Here is a 15,522-nt window from a genome sequence, read left to right on the forward strand (position 1 = left end):
TTTCTATCTATATATACTATATATGTATTCCTACAAGTCAGTTTTAACACGTTACCATTTAGAACCTATATTTACATTTTCAATCTCAAGTTTTATGCAATAGGCTATGTCAGCTGTATTAACGTATTAGTGATTCCCATTAAACAAAGGGTATTACTGACAATAATATGTTAAGAATGATCTCTGTGTTCAGGTGTGATCTTATACCTATGCAGCTACGTTTAAAAAATAAAACAGAAAGGGATGGAGAGCAGTTAGCTGGTTAATTGAAACAGTGTAGCATGGATAGTGAGAGGACAAAAGTGAAAATGAGTCACTGCTTATATAAGTTACAATGGAAAATTTTTATTCAATCAATTATTGGCTAGGAGGGTCTGAAGTAATAACCAGGTAATAAATTGGGTTAAGAAAAATGGCCCAGGTATATTAACAGTTTTGACATTAGAAATAAAAAATTCCTATGTTCTCAGTATCTGTGTATTCAAAAAAGAAAAAAAAGTCTGATAGGTTTTAATATTACACGTAAATACAATATGTCTGCATATTCAATCATATTACATAACATCCTAGAAGAAAATTCTCCAAACCAAATTCCCAGTGTAGTATATATTTAGTCATGCAGAAATAGTTGAAAATGCCAAAAGGAAGCATTAAATAAAATAGCTGAATTAAACCCATATTTCATTCTATCAATAGTCATGCTGTTTATTTCTCATTTTTCTTTCCTTTTCCAACAACCTTACCTTGTATATACTAACAAAAGAGCCAAGAAAAGCTCCAAGCTGAAAGTTTTCTTTGTTGTAGAACAGGGAAAGTAGTCGGGATGGCTGTGTAAACAGATGCCTAAATGCAGAGGGGATTCTGAGGCAGCACTGGATCAAATATCCCACACTAAACATTCTGATAAAACCCTAGAGAAAAAATTGGAACAAAATTCTGATGTACAATCAATTTTAAAATTTGCTAGAATATGAACTTTATCATCTCAGAGTCAAAGCAAAAAGGTTTAATACAAGGTTATATCACAACAATTTTCAAAATAAAGCCTTAAAACTTCAAACAATAATTTTAAAATCTTATATATAAGGATAAAATGTTGGAGTGAATAAGATTTGAAAAGTCTCATAAGCAATGGCAATGTGCACCAAAATTCCATTTCTGGACACTTTGTTGAAAATAACTAGGATTTTTAAAATTACTAAACCACAAACAAATTTTAGAAAAAGAAGCAGTGAAATTTAGAAAGAAAAATTAACAAAACAAATGTTTTTGGAATTTTAAACAGAAAACTATTCCTAATCATTAGTATAAGCAGAAATTCTTCTAATACAAAGATAATTTCATTATTTGTTTAGATCTTTGGTACCAAATTTTTAAATTATCAGAGTAGAAAAATTTTCCAGGGGAAAAAAACATTTCTCAATTTTTATTCCTGTGTTCAACTGCATCAGACTAAAACACCTCTCAGGAATAGCTGCTTTACAATATATTAATTTAAACTGAAAACAACATTATAATACTACTCTCTCATCCTCTTCCTGCTCCTCTCTCACTTGCAATACAATGGGGAAAAGTATCTGTACTCCTCGCCTTGCTTGCCTAAAGTTCCCAAAGTCAGTTTTATTTTTTTTCAGACTGTAGCTTTCTTTTCTTTTAAAAAGCAAAACAGAAAAGAAAAAACCTGAATTACAATGAAGTGGTATTGTTTAGTCAACCCAAAACTACTCAGTATGATTAAAACACAAAAATTAACCAATTAGAGTAAATTACCAAGTATTTGCCTAACGATAATTGCCTACTATCTGTTTAATATGTAAAATGATCACACTTCTCTCTTTATCATGGATATCTTGTAATACTAGTCTAGGGCAGCAACAGCAAACCTTTTAGAGCTTTCAGAGATATAAACAGCCCTATGGTATGCTTGCCACAGGTTCACCACCACTACACTAGGCATTTAGTGCTCACATTCTTCTCATGCTATTTCCAGATAGAATAAATTTTTGAAAACTCATTCATATGACTGTTCATGTATTCAGAATATATTTGCTGAATGCCTACTATATGCCAAGATCACACTACATATAGTAGTAGAGAAGACACAAAATTCTTGCCCTTCTGGAGTTTTACACAATGCTCACAGAAAGAGAAAATAGGTAAGTAAACAAATAAACACAGAATAATTTTAGTGTATAATAAATGTTACAAAGGAAATAATCATGGCACTAGAGTAATCTATATTAGAAAAAAAGAAAAGCTAATGAAGATATAGCAGTTAAATAAACCCAAAAGAGAAGCTAGCATGAAAAACGACTTCAGATAGTTGGAAAGAAAGCACAAAGCCAATAAAGAGGTTGGCAAGTACAAGGAACCAGCAAAAATAAAAGTATTATAAGTTCAGGAGAATGTGATTAATATGAACATCTACTCAGAGATGTGATTTAACATGTGAAGAAAAAAAGTCCATAAAATAATGTGGCACACTCTCAAAAAACATTACTACATTTGTGGTTTAAATTCTTCACTCATAGGTTACAAACTTTCACATGCATGGGTATAATATTGCAACTTATACAGAAATCACCATGCTTATAATACACATTTGAATCACTAAGTGTTTCCATCACCTAATAATGCTTATTTTCTGTCTTTGTTCATTTGTTTGTTTGCTTTTGTTTTTGTTTGAGAAAGGATTCAGACTGCCCTTGGATTCACTATGTAGCTCTGGCTGGTCTAGAATTCCCAGTGGTCCTTCTGCCTCAGTCTACCAAGTGGTTGGATTATAGGTATGCACCATTATGCCAAAATACTCAAAAAAATTTTAATATCACTAACCCTAAATTTTTCAAATGCCTCTGACTTAATCAGAGTATTTCTCTTAGTTCTTCTCATGATTTCTTCCTTTAAACTACAATCATGCTTAGTTGGAAGAAATATCTTTTCATTAGCCAGTAAATTCTGAGATTGCCAACAATGTTCCTTTTTCTTTTATCTTTTCTTTCCTTTCCTTTTTCCCCTTCCTTCTCCTCCCCTCCTTTCTCTTGCCTTCTCTTTCCTTTCTTTCCATTTCTTCCCACATTAAAAGTAAAGCACAAAGGCTTAAGTTTGTAGCTCAGTGGTACAGTACTTGCCTGGCATTTGAAGCCATGGGTTTGATCCTCAGGACAGGAAAAAAAAAAAAAGTGAAGCGGGAGATCAAATTTGGAAAATGTGTATCAGAAACTACTGTGCAACTGAAAAATTACTCTTCTTTTAACCCTTCTCACATCTTTAGGGATTCTGAAGGTAAGTGTGGGCTTGGGCAAATGTCATGGCAACACTGGGCACAGTCATAAGCACTGAAGTGAGACAGTTCCTCCTTTCTAAAGTAACCACAAGGAGACTATCTTTGAGGGAGTTGCTCAACTCAATTCCCATCATCACTGAGTGGGGATTAGACACTGTGGAAAAAAAAATAGCTTTAAAAAGCATCAAATATTGTTACAGGGCCATCTAAAACTACGAAACTTGCAGCAGGTTGTTTCCGCCTGTAGCAGAATAACTGCAATAAAATAACTTTCTTCCAAGAACTAGTGGTGATGAGAAATTCAGAGGGGAGGGTGGATGGAGAGAACTGTTACACTACTAGAAAGTAGGGAATTTATGACAGCTAACTTTCTTAATGTAATGCAACTGTGAACACACAGCTTGATGTCTTTATGAATACCTTATAGATTTATAACTCCAAAACCAAAGTCTGAGCTGGGGATTTAGCTCAGTGGCATGAGCACCTGCCTGGCTAGCATGAAGGCACCAGGCTATAAGTTCCATCTCTAGTACCGAAAAAAAAAAAAAAAAAAAAAAAGAAAACCAAAGACCACTGTGTCACATTGCACAGTGCATCCAGTGCATTTCAGTGTATATATACTCATCCAATTAGCACATCACATAGTCTGAGAGCATATTTTGGGATGTAGTTCTAATGAGAACACATTAGGGCAAATTTTAATGACTTTTTATTTTTTGTTCTTCCTTCATTTCTTTTACTTTGTAGGTTTTAAATGAGTTTTTCTTTTGTTTTTGTGGTGAGATCAAACCCAGGTTCACTCACATGCTGGGCAAATATTCTACCATTAGGCTATAGTCCCAGGGCACAAAAAACTAATTTTTAAATAAGCTAAACTAAAATTCTTTTAAGGATCTAAGTGAATATTAAAAGATAAATTATTACCTATTCTCACAGATTTCTTATTTTTCAAGTCAAACGCAATGAATAATAATCACTAATGTTAAATTTTCCATTGACTTGATAATTATTTCTTAGCAAGTTGTTATTGCTACAGGTATTTCCTGCTGTTAAGAAAACAGGTACTTTTACACACTTACTTTAATGCAGTAAGAGATGCAATTATCTTCATAGTGTTTACAACATCTATGTCTTGGTCCATGCTTGCACCTGAAATTAAACCCCAAAACAATCTAATTAAAATTAATACATGTGTATGTGTGTGTGAGCACCAGTGTGCACATGTGTTTGTACATCTGTTTAGAACTAACTCCAAGGAAGAGAATCACCACTTCTTTCTAAATGCATGGAACTTTTTTATTTTAGGACATATTGAAACAAGTAATATATTTTTGTGGATTTTTCATTGTTTATCATTTGACACATTGTACAGAATATGTAACTACAGTAAAAATACTTGAATGTGGACTCTAAAAACCACATGGTTAAGTATTTGTGACTAACTATGAAAACTATGTGTATATTACTCATATATACTGCCAAATCTTTGGAAGCTTTAAATTGCATAGCATAATGGTCACAAATCATCCGTGAAGCCAATATTTGAGCAAAAATCATAATGAGAATGTGCTCAGGTTACAGAAACATATACTTAATTATATTTGAATGAAAACATCTGGAAAAGAAACATGATACAGTATTAGAACTCAAAATTCAGTTTTTAAATAAATATACAAATAAAAATCATACAGAGCTTCAAAAAGATAGGTTATTTGTGATTTACCTATAAGCCACTCAGCCCTCCAGTGTTTAATAGAAATATTTCTGCTGAGAGGACTACTGTTCAAGACATATTCATTTTAACTGTTTGGTGCATTGGCTCCACTCTTGGCATTAAAAAAAAAAAAAAAAAAGTAGGCTATCTTGAGTCTAGCTCTTTCCCTTTCTCTCTGAAGTGTTCATTGTCCACAATAAGCAGCCCTTATAACTTCTCTATGACTAATGAATTATTTCCATGATTGAAATACATCTTTTTCCTGTTTATACCAAAAACTAACAAAGTAATGTCTGGCTCGGCACCTTTTTCATTTGTAACTGAGTAACAACATCTTTCCAGAAATCTAATTCTTAACAGTAGTTGTATTATCCAGGTAGCTTTTCCTTGTCAAAAGTGACAGCGACAGTTTACATAGATATAAGTCCTGATACTACCAGAATGATATGACATAGCTGGCTGTGAGAAGTTGCTGAGTGATTCAAGTTGGAAGCACGAAAAGACAAGAATCAGAAAAAGGAATCATGCAAACTGTCACGCTTCAGATTTCTAAGATTCTTCTTCAAAAACATTTTAACATGCCAGAACTATACATAAATTATTAAACTCTGATATTAATTTAGTAGTGCCATTTAATCTCTATTTAGCCATTAAAAATGAGTGTGCAAGTCCTGGACAGTTGACTCCTTATATTGCTTTGCTTCTGCATTATTCTACTCAGTTTTCCAGCAGGCCAACTAAGACTGCCTAACAAGCTCTGCCATGTATGTTTTTATCACTTCTGACACTCAAGGCATCATTTACCATATAATTTGCACTCTCTTCTCATTTTGTTGAAATGATTCCCATTAATTGGAACCTTTCCTCACTTTTCTCCACTATGGTTACTCCTAACTATATTTGAACTTAATTATCCCTGTCATCCATCACTTCTTTCTTCACTCCTATGTTCTTGGTACAGTGTATGAAAAAATTTTTAGTAAAAACTTAAGTACTCACTGTGTTTATACATTATTACTGAGTGATTTTATATGTAGTTTTATCTGAGGCTTACAACAATTGTAACAGAGATTATTAACCTCATTTAACAGGTAATGACTCTGAGGTGCACAGTGGTTAACTACTTAAAGTTACAAATCTGGTAGAGGCAAATAAAGAGTCAAAAAACAGGTTTTCTGATTTCTTATAAGGCTTTATATCCTTATCAATGATCCTTAACTTTTAATATTGGCTATTTTTTCTGTCCTTTTAAAAATAATCATCACCACAATTACCCTGACTTGCTGAGGGTTCTAACTTTGCAGCCTTTAAATTTATTAAATGTCTACAGTGGAAATTAAATAAATGTATGAAACATAATTTTTTAAAAAACCATGAAAAGATTTCTTATTTTAGTCTGAGAATCCTAAAAATTTTCACTCTTACAAAATGTCTTTACTAACGGTCTATTTCTCATTGTCTCAATATCTTCTTGAATCTCTTTCAGGAGCTTTTCTTTCTCCTTTTCACAGCTAGCATATTCAAAGGGCAGATAGTAACATGTTTCTTGAAATTTCTTCTTAGTTTGAATAGTGAGAAAATTGTATCAATTTCACGCAAATCTATTTAAAAGGCATAGGACGGTTTACCATCCTGTGGACAAAAGGAAAACACATTCACTTGCCATCATTTGCCTTTCTTTTAATACCTGATATAGTTTCTGATTAAAGAAAAAAAAGTAATAATGCTACCTAAAAGGAAAGCAAAAATACCTTTATGTGGTGCAAATATCATATAAAACAGTGACAAATTGTGTTAAAATATTAAGATAAAGAACTCACACTGAGTCCACAAATTTTCTAATTAGAGTGATTATATTCATTCTTCTTGGTTTTTCCTTATGTTCCTCTCTCCTTTGTTCCACTTTTGCATATGCTGTCTCTGGTGAATAAGAATGTGTGGGAATTTCTTCCTTACCCACAATGAACCTAAAGAACAGAAGAAAACTGTAAGGCACTTTTCATCATTAAAAATAAATAGGTGCTGTGGACAAATGAACTATGAAAATTTAAGCACTTAGAAAAGAGAAAGCCATTATTATCAACAACTGTAACCCACCCTGTTTGAACAAACTTGGCAAAACATTCAAATTACTAAATCATATGTGTATAAAGGATTTGTTTGTCACTTGATGAAAATGAAACATTGGTCCCCGTTAGGCCAAAAGAATCAGCTTCTAATTCATAAGTATACACAGAGTTTATATAATCTGTACTACTGTTTTATTGTTGTGGCCGTTGTTGCTATTTTGAGAATTTTGTTTTTGTTTCTTTAGTACTGAGGACTGAACTCCAGGTCTTTGTGCATCTCCAGTACCTTTTTTGTTTTGTTTTGCTTTGCTTTTGGAGACAGGATCTCACTAAATCACCAACTTGGCCAAACTGAGCAGGAAATTGTATCAGCCTCTCAAGACTATCATGATTATAGACATTTACCACACTATATGACAAGGGTAAAACTACCCAGAAAAGATGTAACACTTTCTCACATCTTTCACAGTGATACTGACTCTGTGCTGTTTTGGTCAGCACTGGCTATCTCAGATTAGTGGTCCCTTTCTCGGAGAAGCTGTTCCTATCAAAAGAGGAGTTAGTGATCCTTCTTATATGTTCTTATAGCTAATGAATCCCTAAGGACAGTAAGCACCATTTTAGTAGTCTGCACCTTCCATAGAAATCTGGGGATTGTGAGACGAGCACCCCACATACAGTAAATATTTAACTAACATATACTAAATGAATGAATGCAGTAGTTAGCATTTTCTGAGTACTTACTACACAACAGGCAGTGTATAGAAACACTACAGGTATCATGATTTCTATTAAACTTAGCATGGATAAGCATCTTGCCCACAGGCCATAAATTGTCAGTAATTATTTGAACACAGCCATCTAACTCAAAAGCCTGGTCCCTTCATCTCTGAACTATGTATACTTTCAACTGTACCTTAAACTATGGTAGATACAGGACCAGTATATCTTCAGATACTGTGCTGGCCTCTCTCCCATGGTCCCGTTCTTGACACTTTCTATCTGTGCCCATAATTTTTATCAGAAAATTTTTATCAAGTCTGGCAGATAAAAGCCAAATCATCCCACACAACTTTCACAGGAAGCTTCTTGAAACATAGATCTGTACTTGCCACTTTTATAATCAACAAACTTTACTGGCTTATGGCCTATTGAGTTAATGACAGACTTCAAATTTAAGCTTGAAATCTATCATTAACTCAATAGAAGAACCAGGAAGAAAGCTACACACACATACCCTGTGCACCAGTGGCAGCTTTGATGGCTGGGAAGAACCAAGAGGGAAGTTATGCAGTTCCCCATGCACCAGCAGCAACCATGACAGCTGGGGAGTGCCAGGAAGGAGACCCACCCCTCAACCCCATTAGCCAGCCATCACACAGCCTGGGAGAGAAGAATCTCCTCCTCTGTAAGCAGCCAGCTGATTTGGAGGAACACAGGTTGAGATGATAACAACTGGAGTAAAAAAACAACCTAATGCTTGTATTGCTTGATTGACTTTGCAGGTCTAAAGCCAGCAGTCTGAGCAATTACTTAGAGGCTAACAATATAGTTACTATTATGGGGGAAAAAAGTCATATAAGATAATACTTTTGGAAATTTATAAAAAGAACATACAATGAGACACATTATTTTTTGACAATGAAATTTGACAATAAAAAGTACATTTGGCTTTTAGATTATTCTTCTGAGTAAGAATTTAGTATCTTTGAGAATAATCAATTTCCAGTACAGGAAATCTGAAATGAAATCACATTTGTTTAGTGAAAGATACACAGTATGAATAGATGGCAATTCATAATACTTAACAATTCCCTTTGACAACAAGAATACTACCATAAACAAACATTTTCCATAACATTTTTCTGTAATAATGTATAGGGAAAAATTTATAAGAGCAAACAGGCCCTTATTACTAGTGGATCCAAAGAAGGCACACAAAATGTATCTAAAACCTTTGAGTAAAGTATCTTTTTGTTTTCTTATCAACTTTCAGTTAAACACAAGGCTCTATAGTCAATGTAAGCACAACAGCAGTAGTTATTTCCTAATAAATTTATGAGTTTTTAGTGAAAAACATAAGGTAAGGCAATTACTGTTATAGGTTGACTTATTTACCATAAAAGTTTCCACAAGCAAAAATATATTGAATCACATAGTGGACTTGATTCTTTCTCCCTCAAAAACCAGTTTCCTTGCCTGTCATCTAATTTTGTTAGTAGGACTTTTAAGTTCATAGGTTTTCAACATTTTTCTAGGATTGAGAGGTAGAGAGGAAGAGAAAGACTGAACCTATCAGTCACTAGGTCTTCATTTCAAGTCTCAAGTTTATCTTTTCCACTTTAATTCTCTCACTGTCAATCAAATCCCAGCCCTTATTATTTTGTCTTTCTACCTTGAAGTTCTCTCTTTTTCAATGTCCAAATACTATGGCTAGACTAATCATTCTGAAAAACTGCTCAAGATCCTTTAGTGGTTCCCTACTGCCCACCTTGTCAAACCCAAGTTTGTCTTCTCCACATACAGCTCCTTTCTACAATCTGACTCTACTTTACCTACCCAAAATATCTTATATTCCTTAATATAAAATTTTGCTTATTAGATTTTTCTCACTCCTGTGTCACATTTCATTTTTACAATTTTTAGCCTTTTGTTAATATTACTTTACCCAGAGTGCTTTTCCTATTTATTTATAGTTATCTAAAACTAACCTTTAAATATAGCTTAAGGCATATAATCTATAAGATTAATCAAATATTCCAGAAAATATTCTGGCAAATATTTTCATTAGTAACCCATTTGACTCTCAGAATTATTTTATGAGAACTTCTCCTAATCCTGAAATCCATCCTAATTTCTCCCTCTTACTTGAAGTAAATATCATGTAAATAAGCTTCACTAAACAAGTATCATATGTACTAACAGAGGTACTATGAGATAAAGAAAAGACTCCAGCTATAATTAAGATCTAATATATGCGTTTGACAGAATATATCCTACGCATAATTTGGTACCACATAATTTAGTCCTTAATGTTTTGGTAACTGTTCATATACAGCTTTGTCTTTCAAGCTCCTATTAATATAATAAGAGTTCTTGTCTTTTTTTACTATCAACATAAAACACAATAGGCCCAAAAAACAGCTAACAAATTTTCAAGGGAAAATAATCTAATAAATTATTATTTCAATGAACTATCAATAAAGGTTTGGAATTATTGTCATGATTTTAAAAACTGCTATTAGCTTAAAAATTTAGTGTACAAATATTTATTATAATCAGAAATATTTTAAAAAGTTAACCCATAAATTCTTACACAACATAAAGACTTACCTAAGTGCCGAAAATGTAAATCCTTTCAAACCATCTTTGCACCTGAAACAAAAATTATCATAAAATAATATTTTGAGATATAAAGCAGTAAATCAGTAGATATCAAATATTTTTCTAAGATGATATTCTAAAACATGAAACTCTTAGGATAATCATCTAAGCATTATAGTCAAACAAGCAATAAGCAGTGAAGCAGCTCACCTTACACAAAACTATTAATACAACAGTTTGCTACATCATATTAACATAACTTAGTGTTCAGTTTTCAGATCTTGAAATTGCCCCATCTGGACCTAAAATGAGGGCTAGGAACAGATAATCCTTAATTCTATCCAATACCTTGGGGAATGATTTTTATGATTACAAAAACTATACACACTTTCTAGGTATTATATATAAGTCAATCTGAGGTCTCAGTTTCTCTCAATTTGATGAATTCAGAGCAACACAGAATAGCAGGCTCAGAAAAGCTTCAAGTTCAGTGCAACCATTTTACCTTCTGATTTAGTACAATCAGAACAAATAACAGAGAGAGAACAGGGTTAGGGTAGGGAGAGGGAACAAGGAGAGAATTACAACTAGTATTTTGAGTTTTCACTATTTACACTACATCTTTATTAATAGAATTTTCTCTATTTCATAGCTGCACAAAGGTTCAAACAATGTAAGAGGTCACAATATTCACAGCAGTAAGAATTTAGGGTGAGAGGTAAAAAGACTTTAAAAGTCATGCTTTTTTTCTTACCCATTCTCCTTGTATTGTTTTTAATTAGGAAAAACTAAAAATTCTCAAGAGTTCCAATAATATATATGTATATATACTTAATAAGATCTGATCACCTTACATAAAGTGCTTCTGAGACTTATCAAAATCTCTTAAAAAATCTATAAAGACTAATGATATAACAATACTTATATATGATCAAAACATATGGTGAATGTTTATACTTTTTAGAAGTTTATTATTATAAAAGACATTGCCATTACTCATCCTCAAGATAGTTCATTGCTTCAAAAATACTTAACCTATGTTTCCTGACACTTTTGAAGTAGTTCTGGAGGCCTCTTTCATAAGTGTCTTAAGTTGCACTATCAGGACTGCTCAGGCGCCTGAGTTGATACAAAACATTTACTTTTCATGGTCATTTTGACTTGGATGAAGAGTCAAAGTCACACAGAGCCAGAGCCAGTTAATAAGGTGGGTAAGGACACATTTTTATGTTTTTATTTGACAGAAAATGCCATAAATGTATGATCAATGTGGGATGATCATAAAATAGTGAATATTAAAATTTTAAAAATTTATTATGATACAAGATGCATTGCCATTAATTCCCCTAAAAATACTTCCTCTCACTTTGAACATACATACCCGATGGTTTGTGGCAATGTGTTCTTTATTGTAATAAGATTTTTGAAAATTTAAATATTCATCATCTTTTGATCACTCTTTGTTATGTTAATATTAAGATCTTAAATATTCTTGAATAAACAATACAACTTCAAATATAATATAACTCCTTCTGTATGCCTTCTGTATGAAATGTCATAAAGGAAATACATAAAAGGAATCTCCTGTTCTGTCTCTGTTTATATATATTATACATACATACATATAACATATACATACATGTAAGACGCAACACAGAATCTCAGAAAAAATTAATGCAAGTACACAGAAATGCTTTAAACCACTTCAGGGTTCATTTCCACTAAGGACATAGTCTCCCCTGAGGTCATGTTAACAGAGAAAAATGGAATCACCAAATTGCAGTAATATATTACATAGTCATGTTTTTTAAAAATCATCTTTTCTATAAAGAAAGTAAAGACAAAAGAATTCATAAGTCAAGTTAAAAGATGTGCATGGGGAAATTACAGAATTAAAATTCTTAAGTTTGTATTGTTCTAATCTGAATAAAGTATTTCACAATAATATAAAACCCATAAATAGTATATCTAGGCAAGTTCCAGCCCTCCTGGGTAACTTTTAGGGATTCTGCAAGTCTGTTACAAAATTAAAACAAAATACAAAAGCCCTGGGGGGGGGGCATCTCAATGGGAAGGCTCTGGGTTCAATCTGCAATACCCCTCCTCCCCTTCTAAAAACAAAAACAACCTGGAAAAAAAGAAAATCCTACATGGGCATAGTGATGGAAGCACAGGCTCGGTGCCTACTGACTGAAAAAATGAAAACAGTACATTAACTAAAAGATTATGTACATTTGAGAACAAATTTTGGCTTTGATTTCTTATCTTTGGGTAATGCTGAATAGACAAAAGATTCTGCCTTTGTCAACACAGCATATTTGTCACACTGAATAGTAAATTTAATTGCAGACCAAAACATCAAAAACTACCTTTCAAGTATAAAAGGAGCATATAGAAATGAATCTGCAGTTTCAATGTGATGGAAGTTCTTCTTTCAGTAGAACCCTGCGGGAAGCACTGCACATTGATAGTCTTAACATGGATTCCAAAAGGGTTATTCTTCTTTCCATTCATGTGTATAAGGTTTGTTAATGTAATTGAGGGTCAGATGTCTATGTCAAAAACACAAAAAAAGTAATTATTCCCATAAAAAGAATCTTTAAAACAGTAATATTGCCCTACATTTTTCACATCAAGAGTATTGTCTGAGCATTATGAAACACTATTGTAAGCTGTGAAAAATGTAGAAAAGATGATACAAAGATTTAAATAAATCCCACAGAAGATACTTCATTCTTCTATAGAATTGGTCACTGCAATACATATCAAATCATATTCTCCATTTAAGTATTAATGCTCACTGACTTATTCAACTATTATTACTAAATGCTTCTATGTGTAAATGTTGGTTTAAAGTCCAAGGAGGCTAACATTGAAAAACAGAGTATCTCTGCTTGCATACAGCTGGTATTCTAGAAATGGGGGGAAAAAAACTTAGTTATATCGTGAAAACTACCAATGTAAAAAAGCTGAAAAATAAGGAGAAAATAGTGATGGAATCAAGATTTCTTATTTTACAGTCAAGAAGGATCTATCTAAGAAGGTAAAAGTTGATAATCTCATTAAAAATGTTGATAAACTGAAGGAAGGCATTTCAGCTTGTAGTAGTAACACTACGTACAAAGTCCATGATAACAGTCAGGATAACAGCAAGTGGATTACTTAACTGGTTCACAAAAGTAGGTGTAGAAAATGAGGTCAGGTGGAAAATGGTAGTATGGGTGGAGAATGGGAATGGCCCAAAACGCTTGAAGACTCCTTTAGACATTACAAGGATTTTAGGATGTTTTCAGCAGAGGAGTGACATGATCTGTCAACTTTTAACAGAACCAATTTGGCTGCTGGTCTGAACATAAACTATAGGCGAATGTTATATATTAAAAACTGGTGGTCAATGTAACACTAGCTGGATTAAATCAGCACACTGCTGAGTATAGATGTTCCACCTGAGCAAAGCTTTCAGCATAAATAGAGATGTGGAGAAGGAGAAGCGAGGCGTTGTGCGTTTCACTAAGTATTGCTGTTGGTTCTCCTGAGGAGCTCTGGTCCTTACATGGAGCATCACTTCTTACTCCGGAGGGGACACATATGCCATTTAATCTCCAGGACAAACTCATCATGCTGCCTTCCTGGCCTGTGCTTATCGTCAGAGGAGCTCAGGACCTCCATATCACTGAGGATGGCCGTGGTACTTTTCAGGGCAGCCCTGGTGTTTGAGTGTGACTTCTCAACTCCAGTGTAGAACTCTCAATCTAAGCACAGTTTATTCAATCCACTGGCATAGACTTTCTAGTTTCACCACTGACCTCTGGGCCTTCCCAGCATGGATCTGTAAAACAGAGTGCTGTGAGTCCTTCTAGCTGGACTCGTGGAAGGCATTGGGCTCTAGCTGTTCAGCTGGATTCATGTGGGACATTGCTGTGGGATCCAGGCCCTTGGCTGAATATTCTGAGTCTTTAGTGTTGTAGACAGATTTCCTGTACTTTCTTGTGTTAACTCTGAATAACCATCATAAAATAATATTATAAATTCTGTATCCTGATTCTAATTGTTCTCCTCCCAACCCCTGACTACAATAGAGAGCGAGTTTAGAGTCAAGGAGAGTAGTAAGGATTGGAAAGATAACTGTGATATGAGGTGAAGGAAAATATTAAAAATTGGAATGTATTTCGAAAGTAGAGCTAGCAGGGTTTCTTGATAGAACAAATGTGAGGTAAAGAAAATTATTAATTATTAGCTAAATTACTGAAATATGTTTCCTTAGAGAAAACAGGAAAATAAAATCATCACTTACTGAAAGTGAGATCCTACTGGATGAACAGTGTCAAGGACAAAATCAAAGGTTTCTTTTACACATGCAAAATTGGAGACATGTTTTAGTTAGTAATAGAAACTAATAGTTTAGTTTCTAGTAGAAAAGTGAGGAAGCAAACATTTGGTTATACAAATCAGGGGTCACAGAGGAGATCTGATTCATTTATATGTAATACTGATGAGACGAGATACAATCATATATATGAAAGAAATGTCTATAAAAGAATTGTATAAGGACTGAATATATTTTATTCTTTCATAACATTTAATACAAAAAAGTCTTAGAAGAAAAATATTTTGTTTGTTCGTTGGTTTGTTTTGTCTTTTTGAGGTAGGGTCTCACTATGCAGTTCAGGCTGGCCTTGAGCTCATTTTGTGTCCCAGGTTGGTCTTGAACATGCAACAAACCACCTACCTCAGCCTTCCAAGAGCTGGAATTATATGTGACATCATGCCTGGCTTGTTGTTTTTAATCAATGTCCTCTCTAAGTCTTATTTTTATTTTTAAGTGTAAAGGCAAAGTATTTAACTCATGTATACACAGACTTCTCTATTTGGTCTATATATGTGATGTAAAATAACAACAATAATTTAAATCATATTCATTTTTACTTTGTAAGATTTGATGATAGCTTAAAATGTAATATAAAATAGAGCCAAAAAAAGAAAACAAAAAGGAAAATGGGCATGAAGTGTTGGGAGCCTGCTGTATTACCCATGAGAATATAGCCACAAGATGGCATCCGCCTACCGCCTCGCTGCTCCCCCGCCCATCGTGTGCCCAAGATGGCGCACACATCCTGCTTCCTGGTTCT

General features: G+C 33.5%; 1 protein-coding gene across 1 annotated transcript in view; it reads right to left on the bottom strand.

Annotated features, from left to right (window-relative positions):
• Tmem135 (transmembrane protein 135) overlaps positions 1 to 15,522 on the bottom strand; it is a 271,301-nt gene that overhangs the window by 18,398 nt on the left and 237,381 nt on the right. Inside the window, exons 7-10 of the mRNA XM_063256292.1 lie at positions 10,403 to 10,444; positions 6,821 to 6,967; positions 4,366 to 4,435; positions 744 to 911 (exon numbers count right to left, since the gene is read on the bottom strand). Of these exons, the coding sequence (XP_063112362.1) occupies positions 744 to 911; positions 4,366 to 4,435; positions 6,821 to 6,967; positions 10,403 to 10,444 (427 nt within the window). The remainder of the gene's footprint in view (positions 1 to 743; positions 912 to 4,365; positions 4,436 to 6,820; positions 6,968 to 10,402; positions 10,445 to 15,522) is intronic.

Source organism: Cavia porcellus, unplaced genomic scaffold (assembly GCF_034190915.1).
Source record: "Cavia porcellus strain 051 isolate PalLab524CR breed Dunkin Hartley unplaced genomic scaffold, mCavPor4.1 scaffold_9, whole genome shotgun sequence".
NCBI classification, from domain to species: domain Eukaryota; kingdom Metazoa; phylum Chordata; class Mammalia; order Rodentia; family Caviidae; genus Cavia; species Cavia porcellus.